At 34.1% G+C, this 18,586-nt stretch overlaps 1 protein-coding gene and 1 pseudogene across 2 annotated transcripts; both read left to right on the top strand.

Moving 5' to 3' along the window:
- The first annotated feature begins 245 nt into the window (after positions 1-245).
- Positions 246-6,196, top strand: LOC149423334 (transmembrane protease serine 9-like; annotated as a pseudogene). The gene is made up of 8 exons (XR_016302290.1): positions 246-375; positions 464-641; positions 814-1,069; positions 1,236-1,531; positions 4,578-4,639; positions 4,740-4,926; positions 5,436-5,691; positions 5,903-6,196. The product of XR_016302290.1 is annotated as a transmembrane protease serine 9-like (transcript).
- Positions 6,197-8,532: 2,336 nt separating this feature from the next.
- LOC149423333 (transmembrane protease serine 9-like) lies at positions 8,533-17,477 on the top strand. The gene is made up of 8 exons (XM_089632725.1): positions 8,533-8,578; positions 9,246-9,438; positions 11,966-12,221; positions 12,902-13,191; positions 15,008-15,099; positions 15,581-15,776; positions 16,268-16,517; positions 17,150-17,477. The coding sequence occupies exons 1-8, from the start codon at positions 8,533-8,535 to the stop codon at positions 17,450-17,452; spliced, it is 1,626 nt and encodes a 541-aa protein (XP_089488851.1). The 3' UTR covers positions 17,453-17,477.
- The last annotated feature ends 1,109 nt before the right edge of the window (positions 17,478-18,586 follow it).

The raw sequence follows: 18,586 nt of genomic DNA, 5'->3' as shown, positions 1-18,586 counted from the left end.
ATATGAAAATAGTTTCACAATTGGTTCACAAATGGTTAAAAAAGTGACATGCGAACGAAGCAAGTCGCGTCTCCAAGAGGACTGGACTGAATATTAATAATTAGCAATATACTGAATACCTTACCTTATCAGTATAATTTTTTCGTGAAAATAATAAAATCCATCGATCACAGTGGTTTAAATATAGAAAAAAGATAAGTACAAAAGATGAGGTGTTACCTAATTCAAAGATAATGTATCTACAGATTTAATCCTATAAATTAAGGTAATCGTTATAAAGAAATAGTATAAATACTCTCACCTGGGCAATCAAGTGCATCATTACCAAGATGTTCTCATTCGTGGTACTTGCTACTCTCCTGGCTGTTGCCTCCGGTAAGTTATCTTAGTAAGGTTTCAAATACCTTTAATATTATAATAGTTAATAATTTTCATGAAACTAATTAACACAATTTATCTACAGCTGGCACCGTTATCGGTCCCATCCGTGGAATCGGTTCCTCTCCCATTGTTGGAGGAACTGAGGCTTCCATCCAGGATGCCCCATGGCAAGTGGCTCTCCAGTACAATGGAGGACTTCGTTGCGGAGGATCCATCATCAGAGCCACCGTCATCCTGACTGCTGCTCATTGCACCCAGGGGTAAGCAAATAAATAAAATCTGAAATAAAATTTCGATTCCTTTTTTATTTCTTTTACCGATAGTGGGTTCGGCAGTAGAAACTGAAGTAATAGTGATTGTATCGTTCAATGATGATTTCATTGTTTTTTTAATTTATTTAGAAACAATCATAACATTATTCGTTTCTTCCAGAACATCCGCCGGAGCATGGAACGTCCGTGCCGGATCTAGCCAGCACGCATCTGGTGGCACTTCCTACAAGGTATCCACGGTGGTTACCAGCACCTCGTACAACTCCAACACCCTCGACTACGACATCGCTGTCCTCAAGCTGTCTTCTGCCATCTCCATTGACAACCTGAACACCAGGATCATTCCTCTGCCAGTCAAGGACTTGGCCGTCGCCACTGGAGCCAGCGCTCTCGTCACCGGATGGGGAACTACAACCGTAAGTTACTTTCTTTGTAACACAATGTAAAACCAATATATCAAAGAATTACTATTCGACGGTTTACAAGACTCTTAAATATATATTGTCATTTTTCGGCATAACTTTCTACTTACGCAGCGTGTGAATGAACTATGGTTATTATAATCAACTTTTTTTTCCACAGTCCGGGGGCTCTATTCCAGCCACCCTCCGCAAAGTGACCCTCCCCGTTGTTGCCCAGTCCACCTGCGTATCTGCCTACAGCGGATTCAACACCGTCACCGCCAGGATGATCTGTGGAGGACGCGTGGGAGTCGGTGGCGTTGATGCTTGCCAGGGAGATTCTGGTGGTCCATTCGTTGTCAACGGAGTTATCGTCGGAGTCACTTCCTGGGGAAATGGCTGCGCTCTCGCTGCTTACCCCGGAGTATGGGCTAGAGTACCAGCACTGGTCGATTGGATCAATGCACAGCTGTAAATGCTACCAAATATTTTCAAAAACTCTATCTGACTTCAAACTAAGTAATATTTTATTTCGTTCATCAATAACAATCCTTCTCAACAAATCTTAACTTATGCCAATAAACAAATCTTTCTGTAAAAATACTTTTATTTCTTCTTCATTAAGCCAACATACCAGTACTTTCGTAATAATATTCTTGAGGATGGTAATCATCGACTATCATCAGGTTATTAGTTGATTAAGAAGATTGTCAATAATTATAGCCCATTTCGAAGAAGGCACTATAATTTTTTCTCTACTTCTTCATTGGAAATAATATTCCTCCAAGAGAAGTTTTCCTATTCGAAAAAAATGCTTCTAGGCTTAGTATTAAAAATACATTACTCATTAATTGAATTGTTTTCTCAACAACGTCACAAAAAATAATGCTATTTGACCGGATCACTCAAATCCGAATATATTATGAAAAATGTAAATTTCAACATTCCGGCATAATACAATACATAATTGTATAATTGTCTTAAAGCAAAATAATAAAGAAGAACAAGAAAGAATACAAGTTAAAAATTGGTATTTGTTATCGTTAGGAATACCATAATTAATTGTCAATTTAATACTTTGATAGTTTGCGAAACCTTCACCAATAAAAACATATTCGAATAGATGATATGAAAATAAATACAACGATTTCACCATTTTTGTGATATATTTTTAGTTAGTAGTTTCAAACTCACGCAGAATAATATACTGGCAAATCATTGATTTAAAACAGAGTTTCCAAACCTTAAGGAGGACATTTTTAAATGTATTGGTGCACACCGATAGCATCAAAAGTTTTCAATTTTTTTGGGTCCGTAGTGACTTTTATCAATTCCGTTTAAATTTCGACTTTTTGACAGTGAAATGATTCAATTTGATAATGTTTCAGCCATGCATGTTATACCTCCTTTACATTATAAACGTTTAAATTTTTACAGAAGTGAAAAACAATCTTTCACTTTTTTATACGTACGTGAAGCATACGAGTATACTTCACAACAATCCTCGATTACACATCTGCACTGTTAATGCTAAAGGAGATAACGCAATACGGCATAATACCCCAAAAATAAATTACGAAAACCCTCTACAATAAGTAAATGATTGTTTATCAGTTGTTGTAGAAGATTGATAAAATCTTTGAAATTACAGAAAAAAGCTTTGTAAACTTACAAACACACTTAACATCATTAACAAAATGCAGTCACTTCATTTGAAACCATATTTATATTGTTACAATGTTACCACGTCCTATATTTTCATACACTGTGTGTAATAAATCTTTGTAGGTAATCTACACATTAAAAAAATATACGTTTTATTTTTTATGTCCTCGTGACTTAGACATGTTTTTCTATGCCCAAAACTAAATACGTCTTTTGCACAACATCATTATACTTACCAGGGAAGAACCTTTTTCAATCGTCTACCAGAAGAAATCAGAAGCATTAATGATAAAACCCAAATACTGCTCTCTGTCAAGAGACACTTCAAAAATATTCTGAAAAAAAACTACTCTCACAATTAATCTCACAAATATCCTTAGTTTTCCATAACTTTCTTTCTTTTTTTAAATTTATTATATTAATATATTATCCTTCACTACTATAAAAAAAAATACTACAGCAAACATACATTTATGTACAATGAATTATTTAAGTACTAACAGAATGTACACTCCCCTTCCATACACAAGCAAATGCTTTCAATGGAAGAGTAGTAAAAAGACCCAAGATGTAAAATGAATTATGTACCATGTAAACATATTATTAAAAATAAAAAATAATTATTAAAAAAAAAAAAAAATACATAAATTGTGCAAGAGACAATTCAATTTTGATTTTTTTCAATTATTTTAAACTTTTGAATGTTCGTATATTTCTAAATCACGATTAGATGTCGTAGAACTCTCTTTCATAACCTGACTACTTCATGGTTCGTTTGCTGTAAGTTTTACAAAAAAAAAAGCTTTCATCATAGTGATTAATTTTTGGGGTATTATGCCGTATTGTGCTCCTCCTTCTTTAGCCAACGTTGCTGACAGCATTACAGAGTCCATCATCAAATTTTAATTAAAGTACTATATTAAGAGTGATTAAACGGAGCAACAATTATATTGAACGGAATCTAGTTTCTCGAATGTCCGCGTACAGCAAGATTTGGTAGCTGAAGATGAATTGTTATTTGTAAAAATATTATCAATACTGAAAAATAAAGGTATGCCGTGATTAATGATAACTGCAAATTATCATAAATTATAGTTTATTATAAATATAGTTTATTTTGCGAGATATAGTACAAATGTATAATACAGTAAAGTGGGTGTTAAATAAAATTTTACTAACGTAACGGCAGGTAGTGCAGGGTCGAGGTTCTTGTCACCCCCTGATAGTGGAGGTTATGGCACAAAATAAATCAGCTAAGTAAGATGAAGTACTTAATACAGAATTTGCAGAAGCCTAGAACCTAGAAAAAAACAAAATAAAAAGTCAAAAGGGACCAAAAATGCTTAAGCCGAAAATTTTTTAGCGATGAACCCAATATTTTATTGAAAATTGGTATTTGGATTCCAGAAGATTAGAAGCCAGTCCATTCAACTAAAAAAATATCTTCCGTAAACAAATATCTTTATCATGTAACTACGGAATTTCAGTCTTATTTTACTATGCGAGTATTCAATAAACACCGATTAGTGAAATGGGATAACTCGTGACTTTTCCGACTGTTTGATTTCTTTGGCTTGATTCTAGAATATTATATAGCTGAACTTCATTATGATGGTTGTACTCTACCGGACATGATTAGTAGGTATTCCTATACAAAATTGTGTCTTTCAGAATTTTGTGTCGAGCTCACTAAGGATTTAAACCTCTCTTGGCACAATAAAAGACCTCCATAATTTTATCATAATATTTAAGAGTGTGTAATAGTTAATTGTCATTCCTGTGAGGCCGCTTATCTTCTATATTATTTATGATTATTAAATGGTATAAATAGGTGAATGTCGATGAAATCTTTTTATAGTTTTATCAGTGACAAGATGTTAAGATTTTCGGTTTTATGTTTACTGCTGGTTGTGGCATGTGGTGAGTAAAATTATGATTTAAGGTATCGTATCGAGAATTGTAATCTGCACACTGCCTCGTTATTTTTAACTGTTTTCATTAAAAGCAATACGTATTCCAGTTTCAATTCCAGCATTGAAAATTGGTCCAGTTCCTGGAATTGGGCAATCTCCAATCATCGGAGGTGATCAGGCTTCCATCCAGGATGCTCCATGGCAGGTGGCTCTTCTCTATGGTGGCAGTATTAGATGTGGAGGTTCCATCATCAGCTCAACAGTCATTTTGACTGCCGCACATTGCACCTACGGGTAAATCAATAATCTAATAATCATACGTCTTATAATCATAACTTTAATGTATACAATTCCACATTGAAATGAAATTAAATCCAAATGAAATCGAAATTAAATCTGATAATTAAATAATCATGATTTTAATGTAAAATATACAAGTCCACTGCGAAATTAAATGTAGTGTACTGCTAAAGGTTTCTAATTCTATAAAGACAAAAGATAACATTGACGGGTTTAACTTTCATATTAGATATAGCAATATACCTCTCAACATTGGCGTCGTCACCCTATATGTATTTGAATATGGTTGTTTGAATTTTTTTCAGAACTTTGGTAGTAAGTAACCAATTTAGCATTTTGCTGCTTTTAGCACGAAGGCACAGATACATTTTTCTGCACCTTTATAATAAATCATAAATCTGCCCTTCGGTGGAATCCCATCTGCTAGTTCCTATCTCAAAGAGTCTTAGAATCAACTACAATTTTACATAAGATTATGTTCTATTTTAGACCAATACTTTCAGGACAAGTTCTGGGTTATGGAACGTTCGTGTTGGGTCTAGCAACCACGCTTCTGGAGGTAGAGTTTTGGGAATTGCCAAGGTAGTGACCAACCCTCAATACGACGTAACTAGCTATGACTATGACATTGCAGTCATCACCCTCGCTTCCGCTATCTCCATCGATAACATCAATACCAAAATCATTTCTCTAGCATCCAAAGGTCAACTTGTTCCAGCTGGATCTCTTGCTTTTGTCACCGGATGGGGTAGCACTTTTGTAAGCATGTTTTTAAAATAACTAATACTTGACTTCCAAATTATTTTAAGCCAAAAATTACACATTGTGTTTTAGAATCTTGGCATGGCTAAAGGTTTTCACGAGAGCTCAGCATCTTATGACAGTTGTCCGGTTTACCGCATATCTACACTATGATTAAACATTAATATTTAATCAAGATAAATTTCTAAGGGCCATGTTTTATCAACAGGTTGGAGGTGCTCTGCCTTCCGTCCTTCGGAAGGTGACCATCCCCGTCGTCGATCAACTGAAATGCACGCAAGCCTATGAAGGTTTCAACACCATCACTGACAGGATGCTCTGTGGTGGTCTGCTAGGGGTCGGTGGCGCCGACGCCTGCCAGGGAGACTCTGGCGGTCCGTTCGTTGTCGACGGTGTTCTAGTCGGAGTCACCTCCTGGGGCAGAAGCTGCGCCCTTGCTGACTATCCCGGAGTCTGGGCTAGAGTTCCAGTGCTGCTTGACTGGATCCTTGGTCAAATGTAATAAATTTGATTTGAAATCCAATCAATATTATGGTACCTACCTGCTCGAAGAAAATTTGAACAGGTTGATATTGAGATAGTGAAGTTTCTTTGAACAAATTTTATTATTCCTTATTAGAAATAAAGAAAAAAATATATGAAATATATGGCTTGTAATAAATAAGGTAGGTGACTAGATACCCACCTACAAATTGTATGATTTCAGAGGAAAATTTGATTTATTGAATAAAAAAGAATTAGAAAATAGTTCTACTGTTCACATAACTACTAATGATTTTAATTGTTATTTACATTGACATCCAACGTGATAGATTTACCCTAACATGATATCTGGTTATCATTTCGACGAGCTGGAGGTAAACCACGTGATCATATTGTTGGCACCAGGAAGGTTCGAGAATGCTTTGAATAAACTACGATATCAGTTTGACCGCCGATTACTAACCGCCTAAGAGCAGACATTAAAATAACCTAACCTGAACGCAGAAAAAAAACTTCGCTAAAAGTATGGCAAATATTCGCAGTCCATTTTGAGACTTCTGTGAAGGATCTTAATGCTGTTTTTTAAACGAAACCACGCGGTAAATTCTGATACATTTTTAAATGTATAGTAACTAAATAGTGTAACAAACTAGTCAATTTTAGAAACAAGCTCGAACGTTTGTTCTTTGTCGAAAAGTTTATATAATTTCTAAAATGGACTTGTAAACGTAAGCAGATCATATTTACGAGGATTGAATAGTAATATTACAGTGCGAGTTGTCTGTATACTCTCAGATTAAATTATTGAAAAAAATCACAGAAAGGAGACGGTCACGCCGCCTCCCTAGCTCCGCGCAACTTGTTTTGTTCCCCTTTCCGTGATTGGCCGGCCTATCAATTCTAATGTCTGTGTGGATGTAGCATTCTGAATATAGAATCGTTTGAATCCGCCAAACTTGCATATAATCACCCATACCAGAATAATCATACTTCATAAGACGATAGTGAATTTCCAATCAAGATTCCTTAGATATAAACTAGACAATTGTTTGTTTGTAAGTCCAAAGGTCATACATGTATGATATATTATTTTTTAGAAAAACCCAAGCTTGCGATATTTGTTTTCCTAATTAAGGTGATTGATCATGTCAATCATTTCGATCTTTCGATAAGTGAATTAACCTCGATTATTGATAACGAAAACCTATATAGATCGACTAAATATTGTTGATTATGATTCATTAAAAATGAGTCAGTGTTTTTACCAAAAGAAAATTTAAAATTTCCCAAATTCATGGTGAAAATATTGATACTAATGTTATAAATTTAAATATCCGTTGCCAGTTATTATTTAACATTTTCAGCTTGTGTTTGTATAATAAAGAAACTTTACCTTTATAAATTTATGTTTTTAAGAAAGTGTTTAAACAACAAATGAATGTTTTATATTCTATTAGATTTTTTTCTGGTAAAAATTAAGACCGACATTTTAACAAATATCTGACTGCAAAAAAATTAAGTACTCAAATTTAATAATAAAATATTTTTTACCTTAATGTACCTTTAAATATATAATAAAACTCCACATAAATGGTTGCAAAACAATTATGCAGTGTAAACAAATTAATATAATAACTAAATTTTATGACTAAAATTTACGATAATTCTGTAAAAAACAAAACATTAACTGATAACTTTTCAAAAATTTTGTAAAATGATTTTGAAGTTCTTTCGGTGCTATCGAAAATATCTGTCACTTTTGCATATTGGTTACCTAAGCAGTATATGCGTGGTATAAGGAAGTTTATAAACGAATTGGTATTGACATTATTGTTGCAGTGAAAGATTGTTTTATTTCGTGTGACTATATTAGACACAAAATGAAATAAATTGCATTAATAAAGTAATTACTGAGTTTTAAAAGTAAAATGACATGAGATATAAGTATCTGTTTGATTTTATTGAAGTTATTTTTTTACAAAATCTAATAGTTTCTCCATGTTTATATAATAAAGTATATTATTAATACAGCTGTTTTGGTGTTCAGTGCCATTTTTAAGATTGATTACGTAAAATCCTCTTTTAAATATTAACGTAAACTTACAAGATTAACTGGATAATGGGCATTTAACAGGGCATCAAAAAAGTGACAAATTAATCGTGGAATCCTGAGGAAAGGCTGATGAATGGTAACAAGTTTGGAATCAACTTGTCGGCTAGATAAAGAGATTAAATCAACCTGTCGGCTAAATAAAGATATTAAAATACCTATTTGTTATCATTATTCAGTAGATAAACTTCGCAAGGTTTGTATATAACCAAAGCAAATCTAAATATTTATTATTATCAATCAGAATGTTGAGATTTGTTGTTGCTGTCTCTCTTCTAGCTCTCGCCTGCGGTAAGAGAAACAATACGTATAACTACATATTGAATAACGGGTAAAGCTAAGATTTTAAAAGTTTAAATCGAGAAAAAATCGAAATAATTTTACAGTTCAAAACATTTACACTAGGACGTATCATAAAACCGTTAGTATGAACATCTCAAGAAATGTGAAATAGACGCGCCGTAAACAAGTGATTGAGTTAGAGCAGTGTAGTTTAATTTCGGTACTTGTTTTAATATAGGCATCTTTGCCTCTAGACCTACACATTCTGCCATATAAACAAATTCGTCTCTAGACCCACTTTTTGCCATATAAACAAATTCGCCTCTAGACCCACATTCTGCCATATAAACATCTTCCCCTCTAGACCCACAATCTGCCATTTTTCAAACATAATTTTATCCTTCTGCTTCTTTTTTATAAATCTTCTGTAATCGTTATTATAAATATTTATTTATGACAAGCAAGCAATTCACTTTCCGAATTGGCGCACAAACCTTTTGAATACTTTCAGATGTCAACTTACAGTGTTTTTTTGCTCAAGAGCTCAAGGGTATTAACGTCAAGCATTCCAGCCTATTATTAAAATTTCCATCCTTTGTCCATTTCTTTATGTACAAACCACAAAACAAAATATCGACTTGAGGCAAAAATTTAAAAAACAATTTTGGAATTTCAGGGCTTGAATTGGGTCCGCTCCGTGGCATCGGCCAGGCCCCAATCGTTGGGGGTGAGCAGGCTTCCATCCAGGATGCCCCATGGCAGGTGGCACTCCAGTATGACTCCACCGGCTTGGGATTTTACAGCCTCCGTTGCGGTGGCTCCATCATCAGCCCCACTGTCATCCTGACAGCTGGACATTGCACCACCGGGTAAGACAATACCAGGATGTGTATTCATTATAATGCTTCGCGGCCTTTGAATCGTTATAATGCATATATCAATTATTATTTTTCGTAGAAATCTTCTACTAAGCATTAAAATTACAATTTTTGGGGGTATTATACCGTGGTGTGCTGCCTCCTTCTTTAGCCAAAGTTTTGGACAGCATTACAGTGTCCATCGTCAAGGATGGGCGCTGTAACCCTGTCCGAAACGTTGGCGATAGGAGGAGGTAGCGCACACGGCATAATACCCCAGAAAATAATTCTAAAAAATCTCAAATCATATCAACTAAGCATCAACTAAATTATTTTATCAAGAATTAGTGGTTTATTGTGAAAAGTGGCACCAAAGAAACACCTATCGGTCCATAGTCTTGTTTTACCAATAGTATCCAAAATTTCTAAAGTATGAAAATTTATCAACCCTACAAAATTAGGTAAGTTTTTTAGATTTTCACGGCCTAAAGCATTTTTGTTGTTTGTTTTTGGGGTGTTATGCCGTGTTGCGCTATAAAATTACCTACAAAATTACTTTACATCAGTCATGAATATTGACATGCCGATGTTTAGTAAAAAGGTCCTGATAGTATTAATAAGAATCCATCTCCAAAGCTTTTACCAAAGCCACAAATTATAAAATGAATCTCGCGTTCTATCTTCTAAAACCAGACCAATCCTAAAAAGCAGCGAAATCAGCGAAGTCAAATTCGTGTTTTTTTGTATTTTTTTTTATTAAAAAAAAAATTACATTTTTATTTATTTTTTATTTAATTATGCAAAAAATAGTTTTTAACATAAAAAACATAATCTGCCACTATGGCATGCGTGTGTCAAGATTAGCAGCTTAACAATTACATCATTTAAAAAAATATACATATAAGTAAACATAAAATAATAATTAAATTTAATTTAAACCCACAAAATAAAAGTTAATGACACGGTTGTGTCGAGACCGGTAGCAACAAATAAACAAAATTTTAGTAACAAATGTACGAAAAATAAAACAAAAATGTCATCAAAAGACACATTGGGCAGTACTTTTATAGTAAGTTGGCAACAATAATATTCATCTGTAAACTCAAGTACAAGGTACCTGTTCTAGCTTATCAGACACATGCATACCTAGGGTAACCATACTAACAATTACAAGATGGACAGTGTAAATAATAAATTATAAGAAAGAAATAAAGTAACTAATTAAAAATAGGTAAATAATAACAAGTAGGTAATAAATAAGTAAATAATAATATATTTTCTTATATTTATTTTGAGGGATCAGGAGAATTTATAGGTCCAGTTAAGAGTTCTACCGAGCCGAACCCTCTGATATGAAAATATCTGGAGTCGGTGAATTATTTTGCCTATTTGTAGTAAGCATTTACTTTGTAGCTCGTCATAATTTACAATAAAAGATATAAATTTGTTTTAGACCACTTTAATTTTAATTGTACTCTACCGGTTTCGGAAGCACCCTTCCTTTGTCAGGAGAATATTAAAACTAGAGAATATTAAAGTTTTAATATTCTCCTGACGATGGAAGGGTGCTTCCGAAACCGGTAGAGTACAATTAAAATTGGGTGGTCTAAAACAAATTTATATCTTTTATTGTAAATTATTTTACCGTTTGATCTCTGGTGAATTGACGTGTTGTTCTTGTATTGTTTTGTATTTAATATGCTTATATAATGCATTTGCATAATGTGGATTGACTAGATGATCATTTGTGGAAATTGTGTCGAAGGGTTTAGTTTTTCCTGTGTGGAAGATTTAACCCGGACATATAGTCGAAAAAAAAACGTAGTAAGTAAGTTAGATGATAATTAAAGTAAATAATAATATGAGAATGAAGTAGATAATAATAAGTAAAATAAAATAACAATAAGTAAATAATGATAACAATAAGCAAATAATAATAACAATAAGAAAATGATAATAACAACAAAAAATTTAAGAAGTATATAAGAACATATGCAGTAAGTAAATATGGATTGTATCGAAACAGGGCTTCCACACGGATTTATGATATAAGCGACAACTTCAAAAAAATCATCATTCTCAGCTAGTACAGAGATTTTGACCATTTTCTTTAATGAATTTAACGAACCTATAGTTTTATTATAGTATAAACCTTTACTAACTACTAACAACACATTTATATGATATTTAGGCACACTTTACACTTCATCTAAAACATAATATTTATAGCATTTAGGCATAACCCACGAAAACAGCAAGGCTTTTAGCTTCTTTAACTTCTGTAGGTAGTTCATTGAAAATCTTAAGTCCTTTAAAATATAGATTATTTTGGGTTCCCGACAAATTTGTTTTCGGAACTCTAAAATCTCCACAGTTTTTCAAAGGGTAACCGTGTATTTCGAAATTAAAATTTACATTCTTATACATGTCTTTCGGGATCATCTTATTTTTGAGCTTACATATAATTTAAATACTTACTTAAATTTTAAATGCTTGCATGTAAATTTTACTTAGATTTTCCCATCTTTTAAATTTTCAGAACTCGTGCCAACCGCTGGAGGGTCCGCGCTGGATCCTCGACCCATGCGTCCGGAGGTCAAGCCGTTGCCGGCGCTAGCGTCGTCACCCACGAGAGTTACAATGATTCGACCCTCGACTTCGACGTTGGAATAATCATACTCGAAAGTGCTTTGAACATCGATGGTGTTAACACCAAGTTGGCAGCTCTCCCAGCCCAGGGACTGGACGTGGCAGCAGGGGAACTCGCTCTCGTTACTGGATGGGGCACAACAAGCGTAAGTTATGAGTTTTTGAATTGAACCATTTAAACGAAATGTTTTTTATTGTTATCGGTTACAATATTTCAAAAACACGTTTTCACTTCATAAAAATTATCCATAGTTATTTTTTGTATTATATTTTAATCCATTGAATTCTCAGATGTAAAATTAAATATATGCAGCAATAATCGAATCCATTAAAAAATATATTTTTAGTCCTTTTGAAAACTTTTATAAAGGTACCTAACTAAAGTTCAACTCAACCCAACCATCAAAAGTGTAAAACATAGTTAATAAATATTCCAAACTAAAATCAATAAAATTTTGCGTATCCATTGTGAAAAGTTTTATAAATTTGAATTAAGTGTTCCTGCTAATAAGACCAATTCAATTAAGTACATGTAAAGCGTAGATATTTCTTAAATTTTTCGTTACATCAGTTTAATTGTGAAATCAGGATCACCTTCTTCAAGGTTTGGTGCGATCAACTATTAATAAACCTGTAGCGATGCTACGAGATTCATCTAGAACGTCTCGCCCATAAAAAAAGCATCGTAACCCGAACACTCCAGACATAATGCGAAGCGTTCCTATCTTGCTACCTACTTGTCTACGAGCACCTATTTGCGAGCGGACTACCTACGACATCAATGAATATGCAGTTAATTTAAACAATAATTGTACATTTTTTTCAGTCCGGAGGATCAATCCCGGCTAATCTACGCAAAGTGACCATCCCCGTTGTCGACCAGACCGTTTGCGCCAATGCTTACCAGGGATTTAACACTGTCACCGCCAACATGATCTGCGGAGGACTATTTGGAGTCGGCGGTGCTGATGCCTGCCAGGGAGATTCTGGTGGTCCATTCATCGTCAATGACCTCCTCGTTGGAATCACCTCATGGGGAAATGGCTGTGCTCTTGCAAGTTACCCTGGAGTATGGACTAGAGTTCCATCGTTCGCCGACTGGATCCAGAACCATTTGTAAATTATGAAACAATGCTTTTGTCGGTGTCAACCATCATTTGGTGACACCAAAAATCACCACTGAAAAACTTCCATTGCTATTTTATTTACTGCACTTATTACCTTTCCATGACTAACTACTAAAATTAAAAATCTTTCCACAATTTTTTTTTTCATAAAATTTGTTGTAATAAATAATAGTGAATCATTAGGTTCTAATCGCTGCTTTTAACGATACAAAATAAAATGTTTAGAAATATTGAAGAATTTGTAAAAAAAGTTTTCAAACATTAACAATTTTTTATCAAATTATATTTCTGTGTAATTTAAAATAAAATTCTGGCATCAAAAAATAGACGATTTTTGTTAGTTTATTATGGAAACAAAAAGTTATACTTATTAAAAAATGACAAAATGTTGTATCTTTGCACAAACCAGTGAAGTTTCCGCATAAAATTCATATCATATATGTGAATAACTTAAAGTACTTTTACTGGTTGACTTTTGAGATGCTGTGCCGTGTTGCGCTCCCTATTAGCCCAAATTAGGATAGTTTTGCAGCGTTTATCATCATAGAATCTTTTACAATGGAAAAATATAGTCGTAATTATAAAATAATCGTAAGAAGTAATAGACATATTGTTAAGTTCAGTTTGGGCAGTGGGAGAAATGACCCATGAAACCATGTATTAATAAAAATGTTTAAACTCCAAAATTCTCCACTAAATTTAAAGTCGCTTATATCCCGTGAACGCAGTATGCACCTATCACGACACAAACTTCGTGTTGTTAATCTGTATGTTGAGAAACATCTAACTTGACAGTATATTACTTTTTGAACCAAACACTTGACTTCGTTTCAACAACTATGTCATTGTCAAATCGCATCGATTTTCATCAAAAATTTTGAGGTGCTTTTGATATTCTTGGCCCATTTAAAGAAGTGATAAAAAATTCTTAGTCTTAATAAACTTGATTTTTTATAAAATCTGTCATCGATCAATAGGCAATAATGATTTTTGGTAAAACACCTGTGATTTATACGTCATTTAAAATTATGAATTTCATTACGCCAACAGCACTGCAAATATCCAATAAAAATGTTCGTTATTCTTTTCGTATGTATTTTTATTAGTTAATTTTTAGCTTAGAGAAGTGCATCTTTCAGCGTATGGTTCTGTAATAATCTTCCGTCGATAATCTAGAGTTTCGAGATATCTGAAAAAATTTTAACCTTTTTAAAAACGGACCATCCATTGAATTGGTTCCCTTACTCAGCGAACGGATTACAATCCTAAGTAACGTCAGTTGGGAATGCTGAGTTTGCAGTATCATAATTTTATTGAAAGTTATCCAAAAAACCGTTCCTTCTGTTCAAAAATCCTTCCATCAGCAGTATCTTCTCCCGAGTCTCTTCATGACCCGGGTTCACTCCTCTCTCTTCCTTAAAAGTTCAAAATAAAACATCGAGTCTTAGGAAAACTTCGGAGCAGTCCCAAATTAATATTCTGAAGATTTCTTTGTCCACTTCAAATTTTAAATTCATTGAAAATATTGTGTGACATTGTTTTAATATTTGAAAAAATTGTGGAATTCAATTGTTGAACGGAATCCTCGGAGTGCATTCTTTGCCACCATTCCCCAATGACTACATACTCGTAGATAACGATTCAGCGTTCATTTTATAATGAGTACAGTGGTTTTTGAGGACCACTTGTTGAGCAAGATTGGCTGAATCAGGGCAAACATTGTTAACACGTATGTGAAAAAAAGATATCCCAGATAATTCTGAAGTACCTTTTGACAATTTAGGACAACGATCGTAATATAAAAGGAGTACCAGAAACAATCTCAGTCATCCACCAATCGACTTCCTCAACATGAAGTTCCTCGTCCTGATCGCTTTGGTACTATCGTGCGCCAATGGTAAGAAAACAAAAAAACTAATGTTGATTTTACTATAAAATAGTCATAATTTGTTTTATGCATACAATTTACTCCAATGCCTAATACCTGATCAACTCTGAGGGTGAATTGAAACTAATATTTAAACAATGTACGCATCTTTTCTATGTATACCTGAGTATTCAGATCTGGTCACAAAATACGAACAACGCGCAGCATTTTTATTTTAAATTATGGTCTTTCACCAGGGTATTAGAGTAAAATGCTGTATAAATGTACTTACATAAGAGTATGTTTATCTAATATAATTTATGCACTCAACTTTTAAAGTTCATTTATTCAGTCGAGAGCCAAGAAAACACCAAAAGTCTCACAACATAATTTCGTTTATTTCAAAATACTAATAAATTTCACCGGCCTTAAGAAAACACTATTGGATGTTAATCCATTATTAATTTATCATTTTTATTTATTTATGTTAATTTGCTGATATTCTTTTTAGGCGCGGTGTTCCCTCGTCTGAAAGTTCCCAAGTTGGATGGTAGAATAGTTGGAGGTGATCCAATTAGCATCAGCGAGGCTCCCTACCAGGTGGCTCTGCTGCTGGACTACTGGAACAGTGGATACTACTCCCAGTCTTGCGGAGGTTCCATCATCAGCAAAACTGTCGTCCTCACAGCCGCTCACTGCACGGATGGGTAACAGAAATGGCACAACTTGAAGCACTATTTTGATGTATCATATTCCTGGAGACTACACTCACAATCAGCAATATAATAAATAGGTTTTCTTGAAACTCTTGCCTCCCCAGTTTTGATTAACTATTGATTATAATAATTTTTCTTTGTAAAAATCCTTTGTGCTCTGTGCGAGTTCATAATTCTTCTAAAATTTCAATTGCTTTTCGGTGTGATTCGAATAGTCCATAATCATAAACAGTTCTTTAGCAATCTGACTGAAAATGTGACGTCTAGAAATGGTGTTCCGCTAAGATATTCCGGTCTATAAATATTAGGTTGAAGACAATCATTGAATAGCCAACTTCCGATTCGAGAGAGGATACCAAAAGTAGAAAAAAATTTCTCTTTCTGCTCCTCCGACATCCAAATCTACAGCACTTTCAAGTAATATGCCCTTTATTTTAGTACGAATACCTAAATTTGACACAAATATTATTAATCTATTACAGAACCAGGCCTCAACAATGGAAAATCCGCGCTGGATCAACATATCACGGCTCTGGTGGCCAAGTTATTGCCGTCGCTAGCTTCTTCCAGCACCCTAAATTCAGCACGTGGATGGACAATGATGTTTCTATTCTTTTTCTGAGCACCCCTCTCGAGCTGGGGCCAAATGTGGCCATAATTGCACTTGCGAATCAAGACCAACAAGTTGCAGATGGTTCGAGCGCTGTTGTTACAGGCTGGGGAACATTGACGGTGAGTTATTCTTCCTTCAAACATAAAACATTTCTTGAAATCAGTTATATATAATGAACAGTAGATTAGATAGGTGAAGCCATTTTTATAATCGATCACATAATAATTTATTCTAAATTAGCCAAAAAGTGAACAGACTCCTCCGAAGAATGCGGGTTTAAGTAGGTTATTAGTAACAAGTAATCTTACGTAAGCTGAGAAAATCTCCACAACCGATAAAGGCCATCGCGTATTCCAGCAGGTGTGAGTTTTATCCTTTATTTTTCAATAATTGCCTCATTGTGATTGTGATTGTAACTCCACATCAATTCAAGATAGAGGATTGAGTATTTATACTCTAAGTAGTAAGCGACATGATTTACTTTTCTTCACACATTCATTAGTCCGCGTCTGAAGATTCTCCAAGAAATGTCTCCAAATATGCCTACGAGACGCGGATTAGTTGCTATACGATACCAAAATCTAGGAAATAAATTATTCTCTTTGAAATTCTTCTTCAACTTGGTAAGAAAAATCAAACCACTAAGAAGTCTTATAAAAAGCACATACAAATTTTCACACCTCCTTCACACATATTTTTGAATGATGCACGTTGGTTGGATGGTATTATATAAAAATATTTTGTTTTCTAGGAAGGAGGTATTTTGGCGCCAGTCCTTTATAAGGTAGTCCTCCCGATCGTAAGCCAGAGCCAGTGCGCCTGGGCCTACGCATTCTTCAACCCTGTGACCTCCAACATGATCTGCGCCGGAAAGCTGAACATTGGCGGTCAGGACGCCTGTCAAGGAGACTCTGGAGGTCCAATGGTGGTCAATAGCACTCTTGTGGGCGTCACTTCCTGGGGGAATGGGTGCGCCAAATCTCAGTACCCAGGAGTGTGGGCTAGGGTGGCTTCTTACACCAACTGGATTAAGACCAACGCTTTATTAAATTAAACACAAACTTTATATACTTATTATTTTGTCAATATAATTTTAATTTTATTCTATAAAGTGTCTTAAAAAATCATTGTACCTGAATGTTCAAATAAAGTTTAAGAAGAAAAAAGTACTTTCATTAAAAAAATATAATGATTTAGAGAATTTCTCTCTATTCTAAAACCTTACATTGAATGTTGGCAAACACGGATAGTGGAAGTTTTCATATAATTCAAGTCTTGATTGCACCAATAATAATCTATTCTTGTTAATCTTAGCTAAGACGTGTTATTGATTACTATGAATATTGTTAAGTAAAAATAAATAACTTGAGTGCAAAACTGAGTCTGGACAACTTAGTCCAGTCAGTGGGGAGTTTTACCTTGCAAAAGGTTAGGTAGTAGCGATTTTGATATATGTTGTTAAGATTGGGACTCTAAGGAAAAAAAAAAGTTTTCGACCTTGGGAGGGTCGAGCTCGACCCGCCATCTTGGATTGAAGGTGCCAAAATTTGGTTTTTTCAAAATAATTATGAAGTGGTTGATTTTATAACCAAATTGTTGAAGGCAAACTTAAAGACAACTAAATTACCTACATTTTTTGTAGGAAGTTTTTTTTTGTAAGTCTAATAGATAACGAGTTACACTGGCGGAAATGTGAATATTTTTCTAAAAAATGATGAAATTCCCAACTTTGTAATTTTTTCGGGTTATTCATTACTTAATTATAATAATTTTGTTAACTCATTTCCACACCACCATGAGGTAGAGAACATTTATTGTGGTATCCCCAGTAGGTCTACTCCACAGATATACCAGCGATGGAAGATTTCGAAATTATGTTACATTACTATGAATTATGTTACTATAAATTATGTTACTTAATAACAGTCTTCGTCATCAATGTCATCATCTAACTCATTGCCTGTGATACTGAGATTCTGGGCTTCCATTGACAAAATCTCTTCTTCTTCGTCCTCGACATCGATGTGAACCTCTGGCGAATTTCGGCATGTTTGACCATTACAGCACCCACATACAATAGAACACTTCAATCCAGCTTTCCTGCAGCTACATGCAACGCCGCATCCTTTTTTACAATTGCATGAAATAAATTTTAATAAAGTCTCGGGTGCTGGTTTCTTTTTCATTC

The sequence above is a fragment of the Hesperophylax consimilis genome, chromosome 6 (genome assembly GCF_061612785.1).
Source record: "Hesperophylax consimilis isolate HC1 chromosome 6, BYU_Hcon_1.0, whole genome shotgun sequence".
Lineage (NCBI taxonomy): Eukaryota > Metazoa > Arthropoda > Insecta > Trichoptera > Limnephilidae > Hesperophylax > Hesperophylax consimilis.
This window is presented reverse-complemented; position numbering and strand designations above follow the sequence as displayed.